The sequence below is a fragment of the Lepidochelys kempii genome, chromosome 11, assembly GCF_965140285.1.
Source record: "Lepidochelys kempii isolate rLepKem1 chromosome 11, rLepKem1.hap1, whole genome shotgun sequence".
In the NCBI taxonomy this organism is placed as follows: domain Eukaryota; kingdom Metazoa; phylum Chordata; order Testudines; family Cheloniidae; genus Lepidochelys; species Lepidochelys kempii.
Window position 1 is genome coordinate 29438545 of NC_136390.1, and position 19772 is coordinate 29458316.

The window sequence follows — 19772 nt, forward strand, 5'->3', positions numbered from 1 at the left end:
TATGTTGGCAACAAGAAGAAAGCCAAGGAAAGTGTGGGCCCCTTACTTAATGAGGGAGGCAACCTAGTGACAGAGGATGTGGAAAAAGCTAATGTACTCAATGCTTTTTTTGCCTCTGTCTTCACTAACAAGGTCAGCTCCCAGACTGCTGCGCTGGGCATCACAAAATGGGGAAGAGATGGCCAGCCCTCTGTAGAGATAGAGGTGGTTAGGGACTATTTAGAAAAGCTGGACGTGCACAAGTCCATGGGGCCGGACGAGTTGCATCCGAGAGTGCTGAAGGAATTGGCGGCTGTGATTGCAGAGCCATTGGCCATTATCTTTGAAAACTCGTGGCGAACGGGGGAAGTCCCGGATGACTGGAAAAAGGCTAATGTAGTGCCAATCTTTAAAAAAGGGAAGAAGGAGGATCCTGGGAACTACAGGCCAGTCAGCCTCACCTCAGTCCCTGGAAAAATCATGGAGCAGGTCCTCAAAGAATCAATCCTGAAGCACTTAGAGGAGAGGAAAGTGATCAGGAACAGTCAGCATGGATTCACCAAGGGAAGGTCATGCCTGACTAATCTAATCGCCTTTTATGATGAGATTACTGGTTCTGTGGATGAAGGGAAAGCAGTGGATGTATTGTTTCTTGACTTTAGCAAAGCTTTTGACACGGTCTCCCATAGTATTCTTGTCAGCAAGTTAAGGAAGTATGGGCTGGATGAATGCACTATAAGGTGGGTAGAAAGCTGGCTAGATTGTCGGGCTCAACGGGTAGTGATCAATGGCTCCATGTCTAGTTGGCAGCCGGTGTCAAGTGGAGTGCCCCAGGGGTCGGTCCTGGGGCCGGTTTTGTTCAATATCTTCATAAATGATCTGGAGGATGGTGTGGATTGCACTCTCAGCAAATTTGCGGATGATACTAAACTGGGAGGAGTGGTAGATACGCTGGAGGGGAGGGATAGGATACAAAGGACCTAGACAAATTGGAGGATTGGGCCAAAAGAAATCTGATGAGGTTCAATAAGGATAAGTGCAGGGTCTTGCACTTAGGACGGAAGAATCCAATGCACCGCTACAGACTAGGGGCCGAATGGCTAGGCAGCAGTTCTGCGGAAAAGGACCTAGGGGTGACAGTGGACGAGAAGCTGGATATGAGTCAGCAGTGTGCCCTTGTTGCCAAGAAGGCCAATGGCATTTTGGGCTGTATAAGTAGGGGCATAGCGAGCAGATCGAGGGACGTGATCGTTCCCCTCTATTCGACATTGGTGAGGCCTCATCTGGAGTACTGTGTCCAGTTTTGGGCCCCACACTTCAAGAAGGATGTGGAGAAATTGGAGAGAGTCCAGCGAAGGGCAACAAAAATGATTAGGGGTCTAGAACACATGACTTATGAGGAGAGGCTGAGGGAGCTGGGATTGTTTAGTCTGGAGAAGAGAAGAATGAGGGGGGATTTGATAGCTGCTTTCAACTACCTGAAAGGGGGTTCCAAAGAGGATGGCTCTAGACTGTTCTCAATGGTAGCAGATGACAGAACGTGGAATAATGGTCTCAAGTTGCAGTGGGGGAGGTTTAGATTGGATATTAGGAAAAACTTTTTCACTATGAGGGTGGTGAAACACTGGAATGCGTTACCTAGGGAGGTGGTAGAATCTCCTTCCTTAGAGGTTTTTAAGGTCAGGCTTGACAAAGCCTTGGCTGGGATGATTTAACTGGGAATTGGTCCTGCTTTGAGCAGGGGGTTGGACTAGATGACCTTCTGGGGTCCCTTCCAACCCTGATATTCTATGATTCTATGAATACAAAGGAGAAGCTGTCAAAATCTCCTGATTGTATGTACTGTGGTAGAATTTTCAATTTGTGAGTGAGATCACACTGAGAATGTAGTTAATCGGAGATTAGCAGATCACAGTGAAAAAAGACACAGTATGAAACATCCAGTGAAACAAAAACTAGACGTCGTTCCTATAAGTCACATGGTGTTTGAGTTGAGAGGCAGCATTTCTGATTTGGATCATAAAAAGAACAACATCAAAGTTTCTTCTCCTGTATTGCTTGTGATCTTAAATGTTATAATCATTTTAATATCTTTTGTTCCTTGATGTTCAGCTTTAATGTGTTATCTGCAAATATTAAAACACTGAAAAAAACAATATTTGTATTTTGCTTTTAATTCTCTAAAATTGAGGCCTCTGCCCGAAAGTGGGCTGGCTAGGTCACAGACCAGAATTCTAAGCCACAAGAAAAAGAACTACAAGCATGCCTTCTCCCTGAAGTAGTCAAATAAGCACTCTCCTTCACCCCCCAACCCCAATACAATCAGATACTTTCCTTTAAAATGTTGTTTGACATTGAAAAGTGGCTCTTTTTTCAAAAAGTGAAAATGGTGGTTTCCCGGTCAAATGTGCAGAGTTTACAATTAACAAGAGGCTTCTCAAACTGCCACGCCTACAAATTCCACCAGAGCTCTGAATCTCAAGGTGGGTTCTTTTTGATTATCAACAACAAAGATTTTGCAAACAGAATTTAGTTAACCATTCTGTTGATGATGCATGAGCCAGAGTAGAAACCAATCCATACACTCTCAATTCTTTTGCCTCTTTAGTGGTAAAAGGAGTAAAAATGATACTTATTTTAGTCAGTAAAGTCACAAGGTCTGATTTGTTCTACAGAGTTCCTTTTCAGAGCAATACTGCATTTTAAATGGTGGCCTTTCAGCTGGCAGGTGGGATTGGTGGGTGTTAGTGGGTGCAGGTAAGAATGCTTAGGGATTGTAGTTTCTGGGTGCAGATAAGTAAGCATGCTGGCATGTGATGTTTCTGACACTAGGTGACTAATGCATTTTCCTTTTGAGTGTTGACCCAGGAACAATGCTTGGAAAAGTTTATTGTTCCTAATGTATTTATACAGTTTCCCTGACCTGCTGCATCACAAAATATTGCATCTTAAAGCATAAATATTTTTTCTTTTGTTGTTGGATATTAATTGTCTGGCTATGCCAAAAGGAGGACATGACACATTTGACATTGGTTTAATTAGGCTGCAACTTTATTATTAGATGTCTGGGACTACCCAGCAGATAACAGTGTACAGTGCAGGTAACCCCCATGTTTATTCCATAATTACCTGGGGGGCTTTTACCAGCTCCCCCTCTTTTTTCATCCATGTTCCTCCAGCAAATCCATTGCTGGGAACTTACCATCCACACCTGGCTCGTAGGAGGGCTAAGGTAGGCTATAAGAATGCGGGGTTGGCTCCCTGCCATACCAACCATAGGAGTCCCCAACCACTCCCCTGTTCCTTCCTTTAATGAACACCTCTTTTTAAGTTCTTTTCCAAGCCATTTATCCAGTCACTCTATACCTTTTCTATGGAGTACCTGCACTGGACAATCGCCATACACTTAAATAATGAGTTGTGACATATGGCCTACCTGCCGTCATGCCATGCATGAACAAAGCCCTTTCTGAAACTTGCTGTGGGGAAAGCGGGAAAAAAAAAACCAACTGCACCCAAGCCAATATGGTGGTAAGGGAAAAATTCCTTCCCAGCCTCCTTAAAAAAGGGACAGCTAGTGTAATGCCTACAGCAGGTGTTGTCTAAACTGGATATTTTGCCACCTAAAAAGGAGGGAGGGTGGGTCCTGCCTCAGCCTTGGTCCATGTAAAAGGAAGGCCTTGCTACTCCTTTTCAAACCCTGCATTCCCAGGGGATGAGTCAGTGACCACTCTACCTGCCCCTTTTGCAGGAGTTTTCATACCCCCTCAACCCCCAGCCATAAAGCCCGGTTCCCTTCACTCGGCCAGACCAGCCAAAAAACCACCTGCTTAAAGGTGCAGAGTGGTCAGTATGTCAGTCAACAGATGTTTCGCAAAATTAAAGCAAAGCTAATCTATATCTTAGCTGTGTCTCCATTTCCCAGAGGCTGTCTGAGGGCTATACTGGTACTGCTGCTAACATGAGCATTTCCTGTTTCCATATCAGTCTGACAGTGAGGAAACAATCTCCAAGATAAGCTTTGGTCTCCAATGTGATAGCTCCTCATGTTACCATTAGGTCTGGGCTAACTCCCTTAAATGGCATTTTTGTCATATTTGAATACACTACTCTGATCTAGCATAGAAAATTGCAGAAGAGAACATTTCACTTCCCAAGCAACAGCTCAGACATTTGAACATGACATTCTTCTTAGACTTGATTCTAGGTTCATTCTAAACGGTTGTCAAAAATAACTGCATGGTCTTGGAGGTGAAAAACCATAATTGTAGTTTGCCTTTCAGTAGTTATATTACCAGGCTTCCTGACAAGGGAGTTTCAACATGTGTAATCAGAACTTCAGCAAAAGAAATACACACTAACCAGATGCTAATTAACTGAATCACAGGGTTAAGCACTGAGGTGAAAGAGAAGGCTCTCAGTGTGCTGCAAAGGAACAGTTATTCTAGGATAATAACCTATTTGGGAAACATTAAACCCATCAGAGACTAATGAGGGAAAGTGTCCTTATGTACCCCTTTACCTCATGGAACTGCTTATAAATTGGAGCTTTAAAATATATCTCCTGGACAAGTTTCCACATCATAAGATGACCTTCAGAATGGACTGTAACTGGCATTGATGTGGACAGTGACAAAATGAGCACAGCCATATCCTTGGAATTAAGCAGCAGGCGGTAACTTTAACACAAGGGAGAGGCGCTACCCCTCCCCCCATTACCCATAATGTCCTATACCAGGGATTTAATTGGTTCCAGTGCTGGGGTTACAGGTCTCCTTACCATACAACCCATATCACTGGGTAGGCTCTCCTCAGCCTACCCTCCCAGCCTGGACTCAGCTCTCTCCATATGAAGGGGACAGAGGGTTCAGCAGGGTGGGGACTTCTCACCCTATCAACTGAGCCCAAGGCCCATCACCAAAATACCAGGTCTCTTACCTCTGGGAACTGTTCATTTTATTCTCTTAACTGCATGGGAAATTGGCCCCAATTGTGACAAGTAAACAACTCCACCCCAGTAAATCGGCTGGGTATTAAGTGTGTTCCTACTGAACCCACTGTGTCTTGCAGGTGCTGTGAGGAAGGCAAAAAATTCTCTGGTCCTATGCCAATTGGCCTCAGGAAAAAAATTCCTTCCTGACCCTCTAAACAGGAGATCAGCTAGATCCTGCAGCATCTGTCAGGCTGTGTTCCCATTCCTGGTTCAGGTGGGTAGGGCGGGCTGCTGGAATGGAGCTAAAAGGGGCTCCACGTGGCCCCTGCACTGGGCTAAGTCCTGGGATCTGGAGAATGCTGGCCAATCAGCACCCCTTTCCCTCAGCTGGCCAATGGGTGCCAGAGACTCCCAGGGGCGGGGGGAGGATCTACATATTGTCCTTGGCAAGTGTCTCCCTTCCTTGCTGCTGGGACTGTTCCCCTTTCAGCGCCAGCCCCATCAATTTCCTCCACACTTTGATGTGGGTGGGTGGCATTTCTTGTTAGCAGAAATACTAATGACTGAACAGAGATGGAGACTGAATTCCCTCTTCACCTTCTATAAGTGGGGAAGTATGGGGGAAGCCAATACCCCTGTTGACCATAATATAAGGTCTTTCAGATTTTCAAAATGATTCATGACTTTGGGTACCTCCATTTTTGGGTAACCATTTTGAGACACCTTATTGGTCCATCATTTTCAAAGAGCACTGAGCACCCTCCCTCTGAAAAATCAGATCACCTCTAAGGTGTCCTAACGGGGCACCCCCACTCCTCAGCACCACTCACTTTTGAAAATCTAGGTCTAACTGTCCTGTATACAAAGGACTTTGTTCTGCAAAACTCTCAAACCTTTCACACATTGAATTCACTACAAAAACATATATATGATGACACCGTACCATCAGTCTGAATTTGTAGTCAATATTGTTGTCACATCTCTGTAGATTTTTTTTATTCTCAGAGTCCTAATGTCAGAAAATGTGTCATGGACTAAGTATAATGGCTACAGAACTAATGAAGTTGACTGGCAGGGATTTATTTAGCAGAATAACAGTTTGTCTGATAATTCCCTTTTTTTCCATTTCTTTTCTTATATTTGCCTGGCTTTGAGAATGTATCCTCAAATGCTATTGGGTTCTAAAGCTAGGAACAACTCATTGTTCATGTCTTTGCTTTGAATGCAATCCCACAAAGGAACACTTAACTTTGGAGCAAAAAGCAATATTTTCTTTACAAATTTCTGGTGTTTTTCTTCCCATCACAATTATGTATGAATTAAAAGGTGGGGGGTGGGTGTCCAGTTGCAGTTGTTGGTTTATCCCTAGGTACCAACTTGTATATGATGATGCTGTTCCAAAAGCAACATGATATAGCATTTAGCTGTATATTTACCATGCATATATGATCATATTGACCCATGTACCTAATTAGCCATTGTTCTGTGCACCAAACTGTAAATGCATTTTAAAATACAAATTCACAGGTAAAATAATAAGAACAAATAAAATAGACTTGAGTCAGGAAACCAAAAGCTCAGGAAAAAGAGCAAAACCATAGCCATGATATCAACTATACTTTCAGATCAGTTATTAAGTAACACAGGGCCAGATTGCTCCCTTCAACAGCAGGAAAACTCTGCATGAGTCCACTGGTGGAGTTCTCTTCACTTGTTTCAGCTGGGTGTGTGGTTTGCTCACATTCAAATCTGGAGGATACTCATGGATCTGCAAGATGCTTGGACAATCCACATAGACGCCACTGTCTTTATTCTGGCTCTATTCTCTGTATTCCCCAACAGTACAGTTCAAATGGGAGCTGGTCTACCAAGGTCTCCTCCTGGTTTTGGTTGCCCTAGAGTTCACTATCATGAAAGAGGTTCTGCAGAACAGGTAGTACAATCACAGGCTGTATTGCCTTTCCCAGAGAATCACCCTGGGGCCAGAGGCCCTATCAGGTTCCAACCCCACAGCTCTCTTCTTATTCTCAAGCAATCTCAGTCCCAGCCCCACTGTGCAGATCCTTTTACTGCCCTCCCTCCGCAAGTCCTAGGGAGTGGGGATGGAACACGCTGGTTTGCTGAACCTCCTCCCTCATTTAGCTGTGTCCTCCATTTACAGACCTGAGAGTCTGACACATAGAGAACAAAGATGCACAGAGAGCAGCAAATTTAAAAATAAAATAAAATAAAATAAAATAAATGCAAGTGGACATGATCCTTTTTCTCACATAAAAGCTTATATGCTATGAGGTGACAGGACTTTCTCAGCACAAGAGAATTCAGTGATCATTATATTAACAACTCAAAGATGTTGTTAGTTTTCTTTCACCACAACACCCTGTGCATGCACGCATGCTATCTCACGCTCTCTCTCGCTCTTTCCACCCCCCCCCGCCCCGCCCCAACAAAATCTAATTGAAATGAAAAGCTATACTCTTGTATTTTCGGAACATCACGACGGTATTTCCTCCCCTAAGTGCTCAAATATTATTAGTCAACCACAAGCAATTGTAAGATTAGCTTAACAATCATGAGTTTTTTTTAATTGAATTTTTTGTTTGCCTGAGCTTTTCTCCAAAACTATAATGCCTAGAAATGTACTTTAAAGGAAGGACAGTATGAAGAAAGGAATATCAGATAATAACATGATTCCAGGACTTGGGAGTTTAAGAAAGTCCTCAAATATTGAGAGGCTTGTATTACATTTGGCATTGCTACTATATGGGTTAGATATAAAATAGCTGAACGCTTGAGCAGAGACTCATTGCCGCATTAGCTGTACGCATAAGATCTAATCCAACAATCCTCATTGAGAATTCATGTCAAAATTTTGGCTCAATAAAGACTGCAGGATTCATCCTATTGACTTCAATGGCTTTGCCTGAGTAAGACCTACAGGTTTGCGTATATAGTAGCAGTACCTACCAGTAGCATGTATTTCATCTCCATCCATCTCTAATGAATTTTGACTACCAGGCTCCAGTTTTTAATGGGAAAACAGTTCCATCTGCTGGATGTTGTGTGTAAAGGACGGTGTACAATTCACTGCATCCACAAGTACATTTATGTATTTAAGTAAGCACTATACGTGTAGTGTAGAACTGCTACATAGTCTATCTAGAGTTTTCTGTTTTCTAAATGCTGACCTATCTAGGATATATTTATTTGGGGGATTTAACTAACAAATAAGTGAACAAAAATAATCAAAGCATAATGCATATTTTCAAATGTATAAGGGAAGCACAATGTTATTTAAGTTTTTTTTTACAGGTTTTATTTTTATTACCTGCTGTCAGGGTAAAATTCACTTTACCCACATTCATTCGCAGAAATGGAGAGTTTATGCAGGTGAGGTGTGCAATGTGTGGATCCAGAGCCAGGAGGTCACAGGGTAGCCACCTTCCCATCCCAGCCAATCATCTCAGCTACTATTCCATTCTGCTGTCTGGTGCAGCACCACTAACCTTTGTGCACCACTTTTAGGTGTTAGAGTCACTGATCCTGCCTGATAGCATATTTTATGGTTTCCATCCTGACTTGACCCCAATGCTTCCCTCTATGGAGGCCTATATATAGGATCAATGTATAGCCCTTATTCTGCAGTACTCTGCAGGGGGAGAGGTCACCCTGATGGGCCATTCTGAGGTAGCTTCCCTCACAGCCACACTTCAGGTGTGGAGGGTGTTACCCCAGCTTTCCACAGAGAGGTGAATTTAGCTTTGGTGATTGCACCATTGCTAGTTAGGGGCCAAACATATTTTCACAAAAATGCTCTAGGTTGTTTTAGTTTTGACACATTCAAAAACTGTCCCTCCTTTTTCTTTAATATTCCCCCCAAATGATCAAAAATACTCTCCAAAACACTTATCAAAATGGTTATTGAATTTTTTTGTTTCACAAAAAACAGTTTTAGTAAACAAATTTTCTTGATAATATTCTCAATAATGCTTTTAATAAAAAAGAAAATGGAAAACAACATATAAGGAGTGAAAGCACATTTTTTCATGGCATGAAATATATTGACAATATTTTGTGCAACTTTTGATTTTGAAATAAAGGGTATTTTTCAATGAAAGAACTTTTCATGGAAAAATTTCAACCAGGCCTACTATTTAGTTGCTCTAAACCAGGGGTGTTCAACCTCAGTCTGAGAATGAGCCAGAATTTACCAGTGTACATTGCCAAAGAGCCACAATAATACATCAGCATCCCACCATCAGCTCCCCCACCCATCGGCCTCACCCTCCCTCCCTCCCTCCCTCCCCACACCTTCCATGCAGGAGGCTCTGGGAGGGAGAGGGAGGGACGAAGGCACGGCAGGCTGAGGGGAGGGCGCGGGAAGGGGTGGAGTGGGGGCAGGGCCTGTGGCAGAGCCAGGGGTTGAGCAGTGAGCATCCTCCCCCCCAGCACATTGGAAAGTTGCTACCTGTAGCTCCAGCCCAGGAGTTGGTGCCTATACAAGGAGCTGCATGTTAACTTCTGAAGAGCCACATGTGGCTCTGGAGCCACAGATTGGCCACCCCTGCTCTAAACATTATCTTTGTACTTCTACTGAGCATGTTCCAGGATTAATTAATTAATTAATGTCTAAATCCTAGTTGTTCAGTAGCTTGTTTTAGCATTTTTTTCCATTCCGATTTAGGCAGTGAATGGATCCCAAGTGTGAATCTTAATACCATGTACCTACAGCTCAGACATTTATAGACTAGAAAGATAGCGAACACATCTTAAAATTAGCTAACATGTTTTAACTAACACAGGTTACAATAAGAAAAGGAGTACTTGTGGCACCTTAGAGACTAACCAATTTATTTGAGCATGAGCTTTCGTGAGCTACAGCTCACTTCATCGGATGCATACTGTGGAAAATACAGAAGATGTTTTTATACACACAGACCATGAAAAAATGGGTGTTTATCACTACAAAAGGTTTTCTCTCCCCCCATCCCACTCTCCTGCTGGTAATAGCTTATCGAAAGTGATCACTCTCCTTACAATGTGTATGATAATCAAGGTGGGCCATTTCCAGCACAAATCCAGGTTTTCTCCCCACCCCCCACCCCACTGTCCTGTTGGTAATAGCTTATTGAAAGTGATCGCTCTCCTTACAATGTGTATGATAATCAAGGTGGGCCATTTCCAGCACAAATCCAGAGTTTAACAAGAACGTCTGAGGAATGGTGGGGGGAGGAATAAACAAGGGGAAATAGGTTACTTTTTATAATGAATCAACCATTCCCAGTCTCTATTCAAGCCTAAGTTAATTGTATCCAATTTGCAAATTAATTCCAATTCAGCAGTCCCTCATTGGAGTCTGTTTTCGAAGTTTTTTTGTTGAAGGATAGTCACTTTGAGATCAGAAATCGAGTGACCAGAGAGATTGAAGTGTTCTCCGACTGGTTTATGAATGTTATAATTCTTGACATCTGATTTGTGTCCATTTATTCTTTTATGTAGAGATTGTCCAGTTTGACCAACGTACATGGCAGAGGGGCATTGCTGGCACACGATGGCATATATCGCATTGGTAGATGTGCAGGTGAACGAGCCTCTGATAGTGTGGCTGATGTTATTAGGCCCTGTGATGGTGTCCCCTGAATAGATGTGTGGGCACAGTTGGCAACGGGCTTTGTTGCAAGGATAGGTTCCTGGGTTAGTGGTTCTGTTGTGTGGTATGTGGTTGTTGGTGAGTATTGCTTCAGGTTGCGGGGCTGTCTGTAGGCAAGGACTGGCCTGTCTCCCAAGATTTGTGAGAGTGTTGGGTCATCCTTTAAGATAGGTTGTAGATCCTTAATAATGCGTTGGAGGGGTTTTAGTTGGGGGCTGAAGGTGACGGCTAGTGGCGTTCTGTTTTTTTCTTTGTTAGGCCTGTCCTGTAGTAGGTGACTTCTGGGAACTCTTCTGGCTCTATCAATCTGTTTCTTCACTTCTGCAGGTGGGTATTGTAGTTATAAGAATGCTTGATAGAGATCTTGTAGGTGTTTGTCTCTGTCTGAGGGATTGGAGCAAATGCGGTTGTATCGTAGAGCTTGGCTGTAGACAATGGATCGTGTGGTGTGGTCAGGGTGAAAGCTGGAGGCATGTAGGTAGGAATAGCAGTCAGTAGGTTTCCGGTATAGGTTGGTGTTTATGTGACCATCGTTTATTAGTACTGTACTGTCCAGGAAGTGGATCTCTTGTGTGGACTGGACCAGGCTGAGGTTGATGGTGGGATGGAAATTGTTGAAATCATGTTGGAATTCCTCAAGGACTTCTTTTCAATGGGTCCAGATGATGAAGATGTCATCAATATAGCGCAAGTAGAGTAGGGGCATTAGGGGACAAGAGCTGAGGAAGCGTTGTTCTAAGTCAGCCATAAAAATGTTGTCCTACTGTGGGGCCATGCGGGTACCCATAGCAGTGCCACTGATTTGAAGGTATACGTTGTCCCCAAATGTAAAATAGTTATGGGTAAGGACAAAGTCACAAAGTTCAGCCACCAGGTTAGCCGTAACATTATCGGGGATAGTGTTCTTGACGGCTTGTAGTCCATCTTTGTGTGGAATGTTGGTGTAGAGGGCTTCTACATCCATAGTGGCCAGGATGGTGTTATCAGGAAGATTACCGATGGATTGTAGTTTCCTCAGGAAGTCAGTGGTGTCTCGAAGGTAGCTGGGAGTGCTGGTTGCGTAGGGCCTGAGGAGGGAGTCTCCATAGCCAGACAATCCTGGTGTCAGGGTGCCAATGCCTGAGATGATGGGGCGCCCAGGATTTCCAGGTTTATGGATCTTGGGTAGTAGATAGAATATCCCAGGTCGGAGTTCCAGGGGTGTGTCTGTGTGGATTTGATCTTGTGCTTTTTCAGGGAGTTTCTTGAGCAAATGCTGTAGTTTCTTTTGGTAACTCTCAGTGGGATCAGAGGGTAATGGCTGGTAGAAAGTTGTGTTGGAGAGCTGCCGAACAGCCTCTTGTTTATATTCTGACCTATTCATGATGGCAACAGCACCTCCTTTGTCAGCCTTTTTGATTATGATGTCAGAGTTGTTTCTGAGGCTGTGGATGGCAGTGATGTGCACAGCTGAGGTTGTGGGGCAAGTGATGCTGCTTTTCCACAATTTCAGCCCGTGCACGTCAGTGGAAGCACTCTATGTAGAAGTCCACTCTGCTGTCTCGACCTTCAGGAGGAGTCCACCTAGAATCCTTCTTTTTGTAGTGTTGGTAGGGAAGTCTCTGTGGATTAGTATGTTGTTCAGAGGTGTGTTGGAAATATCAAATCTGCATTTTCCAACAAAAAAACATTTTCTAGACATCTCACTACCCCATGGTATCTAGAGAGAGGAGGAAATTCAGACAAGGACAAAAAAAATTGAGCTAAACAAGTATAACTTGACTAGATGAGGACTCAAGTGATTATAGTGACTATTAGTATTTGAAGGCTGCAAACACCAAAGAATTGATTGTTGGGGTAGTCCAAGGGGTTCTGACTGAGAGTAAGATGATGAATCAAACGTTTGGTAACACTGCGTGTAATTAAACAGACAAATAGTTTTTCAAGAGGTACAGTGGAAGCCCAGTCACTAGTAGCTGTCATCTAAAATTAGATAGACAAGGCGGCTGATATAATATCTTTTATTGGACCAACTTCTGTTAGCGAGAGAGAGAAGCTTTTCAAGCTACACAAGCTTTCGAGCCACAAGCTTCTTATTTTTCTTCGTCCAATAAAAATATTACCTCACGCTCCTTGTCTCTCTAATATCCTGGGACCGACACAGCTATAACTATACTGCATATAAAATTAGAGTAGACTCAAGAATATAGGCACGCACTTCTTCAGCATGAGCTTTAGTCAGTCATTGGGTTTTTTTGTTTTTAATTCCAGGTCTTAAAATAACTCAAATTAGATGGTGTCATTGGAATGGCCTGCATGCTTCTTCCCATTATTTCAATGCACCTTGACTGGCCCATTCTTTCCCTGAGGCCTAGAAGTGTGCCAGCAGAACTGGCAATGCTTGTCATTAGATGACTATTGTGGTCGTCTTTGACAAATTATAGGCAAACCTGCAAAAAAAGTCAACTTGATAAGGAAGTAGAAAATGAAAAGAATGTCAGCTTGTCACATTTCCCTGTGTAAAGGTTAAGATATTGGCTATATAAAGCCTCCCTCCTTTTGGTACTAAAATTATATGCCTGACACACTTCTCTTCTCATCATGACTGGATTTTGTTCTTTTGACTAGCTGTTGAAAAGTTCTAAAGCTGAGCAGTGTGCACATTACCTCATCAGTTGTACCTTATACAGTCTCAGCATATGTTCTGGGTGGGCTTTTCCAAAGCTTCTGGGGTTGATTGACTCTTTCCCCATTGAAGGCAATGGTAGCAAGGTTGGGCCAACACTGTGTGCTTTTACAACTACCACCCTTTGTGGAATATCTGACAGTAGAAAATGTTGAGAGGGGATGAAATATTATATTGCTACTGCCCAGTCAAGGAACAGCATACAACCACAATTACTATCCTAAGACCCATGTTTAGGACTCTTCCATCTTCCCCATTTGTACCCGGGCATATCAAAGGAATGGCACGCTTTGTTTCCAAAAAGAAGTTTCCAATATGTGTTTGCTTAACATCCCCTGCTAGCCAATTAATAGCATACACAGCCCGCTCTTATAGCAAGAGATGTGCAGTTAACTTTTTGAAATCAAATTTCAATCAGAAAACATTTATACTTCCTTTTCCAATTTGTATTGCATAGTTTGTCAATAGTCAGCATCAAATGTGTTTCTTATTGAGATTGACTGATTGTCAGGAAGCTTATTCCGTGAAACATATATGAATGTTACAGTGTGGATTTCTTTCTAGTAACCATGTGAGAACATGTAAAGGCTACAGTAATTGCCAGTCTGCTCTGGGTAGTGTCACTTCTGCAGATGCATTATAGTTAGGAAATTAAATGCAACTGGGCAATACATTGGCAGTTACAATAGCATATACTATTGTACAGCTATTTAAAAATGAAGATTCAGATTGTTGTGTTGCAAACAAAATAATCGGTTCAAGTGGCTAATGCCTCATTTTTCAATGTTAGTCTGCAATGTGGTAAACTAATTGAAATAAAACAGTTAATTTAAATAAGGGAGTAGTAATCACAGGCTGTAGAAACACTTGCAAGCCTTGAAATTCCTTGTTTCTGAAGTCATAACTCAGATTTGGGGCCATATTTTGCTCTCAGATGTGGACTTCTCTCTTAATGTGCATGCTATCAAGGGCAGAAGGCCCATAATATATATTTGTTTGCTTTGACTGCAGACATTTATGTGGTTTCTTCCATGCTGTCTCCTACATATGGAACACCCACCTGTATCTGGTTCACAAGACTACCGCCTTCTCATTCAGATCCTTCCTGTACATGTTCATCTACCATGATATCCAGAAGAAATCAATAGACTAAATATTGCGAAGTTGTGAGATAGTTGGAGACAATCTATATATTCCTTTAATTTGAATGGGAATCTACTAGTAGGATGTAGCCAGCCACCATCTGGCCACCTTACTTGTTTGGATTTCCCCCTATCCCTTCATCTGTTTTGTGTTTTGAGTGCATCAGTTCTCAAACTGAGCTGTGGATCCCTTGTTGAAGGTCTGCAGAGTATTGCATGCTCTTGTGCTGCTCACTATAGCTCATTTGAAATGCTTTGAGTTCTTATCTGTTAATGCCCTTACATATAATTAATTACTGACATTGCCAGATGGATGCTATCTCATGGTCGATAGGAAGGAAGGTATCCATGAGGCAGTCTGCCTATTGAGTTGTATCCCACACTGTAAAGAAGTTTGAGAACCTCTGTTTTAGGTCCCAGTCATACAATCTGATCTGCATGGGAGGACCCCTATGGCCATGCACAACCCTCTTGAAGTCAATATAACCACGGTGGCAAAAAAACAAACCTATAGCCATGTATAAGTGACCAGAGATTGTCCCATTCTATTGGACATAGATTTGGCTACATGACCTGTACGTTTGAGTATTCCAACCCATTATCTCTAGGGATGAAGCAGCACACCCTGAAAAGCACCAACTGGTAGAGAATTCAGTAATCCAGTTTAGCAACATGGGTTGCTATGAACACATCTCAGCCAAGCAATGCTCTCTGCACTGGGTTCCTCTTGCATAGAGAGGCCTTTGGAAGGTCTCAGTCCTAACATTTGAAGCCATCCATGGAACTGGCCCTAGGTATCTGAGGGAGTGCTTCTCCCTCCTCAGTTATGACTACTCACACCAGGTAGATTCCATTGGAACCATGAAAGTGTTGACCAGAAGAGCAAGGCTCATTAGTGGACGATAAAGGAGCTAGCCCTGGACTATAGAACTTACTCTCACAACAGATAAGTCGAGAATGAAAACGGGCCTTAGTACTTTCCGAACAAAATGCTAAACTTATTTCTTTAATTTCCAAATATACGTGCAAAAATGAGGTAATTATCACTTTGAACAGCTGTTAAATTTTGACAGTAAATAAAATAACAAATAGAAACATTTATTCATTCAAGTCTGAACCTCACAAAATATCTTATCTTTTTATTCCAAATAAAGGTGAGCCATAAAGTCAGTTAGAACGTTATTTCTCAGATAAGATGAGACAGAGTAGTAGTAATTTTCCACTGTCACATTAGGTATTTTTTATTTCATTCGTTCATGATTAGGCTTTCTCTTTGTATTAACAAATAGGAAAGCTGATGTAATGCAAACTCAGCAAGATTATTTTTGTATAAACTGAAAATTACCATTGGTGTGTATCATTAATATGATCAGATAACTGTCAAGAAAATTTTCGTAGCTGTGAAACACACTTTTGTTAATGAACTCAAAAGATAAAAAATTAGATGGCTAATATATTGTCAGAGTTCATTTTTCTGGGTTTATACAGATTGTCTTCATTTTAAGAAATTATCCAAAACTTTTTTTGAACAACTAAACTCTTTTAAGCCAGAGCTCTATTACAAATATTTTCCACTGCAGCCTCCAGACATCTCTATCCTTAGTAAAACCTGATCTAGACTGTGACTGAGAGGCAAATGTATCTTGTAGTGGATTATAACCTTTATTTATCTTCTGCTAATTACCCCCAGACCGAGGACCCATTCTCTTTTTCCAAATGCAAAGAGACTTGCCTGTCAACCGCATCTCCTTGTGCTTTATCAAGTTTGGAACTAAAGCTTCTGCACAGAAAGGCACCCTACATAGTTTTTGACAAGTAGAAAGGTAGTTTGTGCATGATTACAGCATATTTTTGGCAGCCATTTTTTCTCATTAACTGCTAGAAATAGAGAGCTATGCTTTATACCATTTGAAAGCTGAGGTTACAAGCTTTTGTATGGTCTACACCACTGATTCTGTGTTTAATAGCTCTCAAGATAACCAGTACTAAAGGCATGTCAAAATCAAAGGGGAGAGACAAAGGTAATTAGAATGTTGTGAGTTTAAAATCGATTATCTCATGAAACTCTAAACCTAAAAAAAAAATAGCTATCAACCATTCTAAAGCTGGGAGCCTCAGGAAACAGTATAGCTGTTTAGCAGCAGTGGAACAAATTCTGCTGTCAGTTTCACTGAATAATTACATTGATCTTAGCGTCATAAAAATGCACAGCTAGAAGGGACCTCCAGAAGTCATCTAGTTCATCTCCCAATGCTGAGGCAAGATTAAGTATACCTAGACCATCCCTGACCATTGTCTGTCTAACCAGTCTTAAAACGCCCCAATGACGGGGACTCCACAGCGTCCCTACATAACATGTTCCAGAGATTACCTGTCCTTACAAAGAGAGAGGTTTTTTTTCCTAATATCTACCCAGATCTCCCTTACTGCCAACTAAGCCAATTACTACCACTTCTACCCTCTGTGGACATAGAGGCCAATTGATCACAATCCTCTTTATAAGAACTTTTTACGTATTGGAAGTCTGTATCAGGTTCCCCCTCAGCCTTTTGTTCTCTAGACTAAATATGAATTTTTTTTTGGCCTTTCCTCACAGGTCATGTCTTCTAAACCTCTTATTTTTGTTGCTGTCCTCTGTACTCTGTTTGTCCACATCTTTCTTAAACTATACCACCCAAAACTGGACACAGATCTCTGGCTGAGGTATCACCAGTGCCAAATAGAATGGAACAATTGTCTCCCGCCTCTTGCATATGACACTCCTGTTAATACTACCCTATATTGACATTTGCCTTTTTTGCAATAGCATTACATTATTGGCTCATATTCAATTTGTGATCCATTATAACCTCTAGATGTTTCTCTGCAGTACTGCTGCCTAGCCTGTTATTTCCCATTTTGTGCTTGTGCATTTGATTTTTTTCCTTCCTAAGTGTAGTACATTGCACTTGTCTTTATTGAATTTCATCTTATTGATTTCTTATTATCCTGTAGTAAATGAATCAATTGAATTACTTTGGATTTACATAGATGTAACAGAGAGAAGAAATTGGGACCTGTATATTTTCCAGAGAACCTGTCAGTATATTGGTCCGTTCTTTTCTTTCCAGAGAAGTCCTTTAGAAACAGTCAAACACAAAGGGAGAGGGGAGAATGAATAATAACAACCAGATTTAGATTGCAAACATAAAAGTGTAAAATTTAAGAAGTAGGAATGTTAATTTATCCCACAACCATTGAAATCACTTTCTTGTGTTATAACTTCTGTGAATGACAATAGCAATGTCAAATCCTATAACCAGAAAAATGGAAATAAGATGCAAATTAGATTGCTGAGAACATGACTTTCTGAGCATATATTGACTGTAAGCAGAAAGAAAGATCATAGAGTAGAAAAGCAGATTGTATAGTGATTGTGTTTATTTTAATGAACAGATATTAGCACTTGACTGTGCCTTTAGGCTCATCCGTGAGTAAGGGGCAATGTGTACACTGCACCATGCCACAGTAGCACCAGAAGGCATTGTGCCTCTGGGACACCTCTTTAAGGCACAATCTCCTCCTTGTTTCTCTTGTTCCAAGGGGTAGTAATTTGCTGTTGGTTTATAACAAGAGCAAATTATGAGACTGTCTGCACCAGCTTGTGCTGGTTGTTATGTTGCAGGTGTGGAGCATTAGTTCTCAGTGCATGCACCCATAGAGTAGCGGAAAAGAAAGGCAGGATTTTCTCCCATAGAAATAACAAAATTGATTGAAAAAAGCAGCACTGTTACTTCCATACTTGTAATAAGACAGTGGGTTCTTTATGACAGTTGGTCAACTTTTTAAAGACAATGAACTAATTTTTGAGGGTTTGATAAAATAATCCATCTTCCTTTCAAGTTATTTTTCTCAAAACAATTAGTTAAATTTTAAAACCCCAGCAAGATGCCTTTTAAATCTGTACTTAAAAATTAGATGGCTATTTTTTTCTTTCTTTCTTAGAAAATCAAAGCACATAGAACCACTGGTAAACTAAAGCAAAAGAAAACCGTAGCACTTAAAATAATCTGCATTGAAATCTTTTATATAAAATGAAGCTGGATAAATTGATATTGATTTCAGTCATTTAGGTTAGTTCAAATTTAATTTTGATTCTGAGATAGTAAATTAATAATATTTCATGCCATATGTAATTAACTATCCAACATGGGAACCAAGACATTTGTATGGCTATATTTTTCCATATTAGCAAATTATAAATAGAACAAATATTGTTTTTATTAGCCCTTCATTTCCTAAAGTGGATGGCAGCAAAAATATCAGTGTTGTAACAGCTGCTACATACAATTGTATCTTGTCGATCTATAATTATAAGAATTAGAAAATGATAAAATGATCAGTGACATTTTTGTGTGGCTGTATAGAATACTATACATTGATTATGTATTTCTCTGAAAAATTCCAGGTGTTGTCAAAGTGGATTATGGTGATGTGTCAGTCAGAAAAGCACTAAGAGAAAATCTGAAGTGTAAACCCTTTTCATGGTACCTAGAAAACATCTATCCAGACTCCCAGATTCCAAGACGCTATTATTCACTTGGTGAGGTATGAATTATTTCTTTTGGTTAAGTTAAAATACATTGTGAATATGGGGGCATTGCTAAATAGCTAGAATTTCTGTAGCATTCTCAATTAAATGCTTTGAAATGTTCCCCACACCCGATCTTTTTATTTTAAACATTCTGCTGCTTTTCTTTTGCATGCTTCATAAGGGGATGCCTCTTCATAAATGTTCAGACCTAAAGGTTTATATTTTTAACTGCATGGCATGTTGGAAAAATAATGCTTGTGACTAATACTTTTAAAATGAAAATAATGTGCATTAGTTGGAGAAAATGCTTTCCAGTAGCATTTATGTGGTAATATAAGTGAGGTCATTTTTGACGAATCGGTTTATTCGTTTATGCCCTGTCATCTGGTGGTGTAGTTTACAGGTGAGTATCACAAACATTCCTAACAAACAGCAGATTTTAATGCAACAAAATGCAGAGACCTCTTTAAATGTCAGATAATTTACTATTTGAAATATTATTTTATGTTTTATCTGAGCTGACTTTTAAAAGCTCTAAATACTTGTGCAAAAAGATAACTACTGGTAGAACAGCAATCAAAAGGGTTTGTGTTTTTCTTACATTCAGCAAAGTAACCTCAACATTGTAAGAATTGGGAATTGCTATGCAAAGTAAAATCCACAGTAAGCTTTTTAGTCTAACTACTTAAAAAGTAAGTCAAACATGGTGTTAGAAAGAACGTACTTAATAAGCATGAAATAATAGAGTTTTGGAAGAGAATGTCGGAATGGTAAACCTGGGTATGTGAAAATTATAAAATAGTCATTAAAAACACCATATTTTCATCAAT

At 40.9% G+C, this 19772-nt stretch overlaps 1 protein-coding gene across 8 annotated transcripts in view; it reads left to right on the top strand.

Moving 5' to 3' along the window:
* Window positions 1-19772, top strand: part of GALNT13 (polypeptide N-acetylgalactosaminyltransferase 13) — a 431005-nt gene that overhangs the window by 252013 nt on the left and 159220 nt on the right. For all 8 annotated transcript variants that reach the window (XR_013634409.1, XR_013634407.1, XR_013634408.1 and 5 more), the window contains one exon: window positions 18817-18956. Coding sequence is in view for 4 of the 8 variants with exons in the window: in XM_073305505.2 (XP_073161606.1) it covers window positions 18817-18956 (140 nt within the window). In the remaining 4 variants the exon portion in view is untranslated. The remainder of the gene's footprint in view (window positions 1-18816; window positions 18957-19772) is intronic.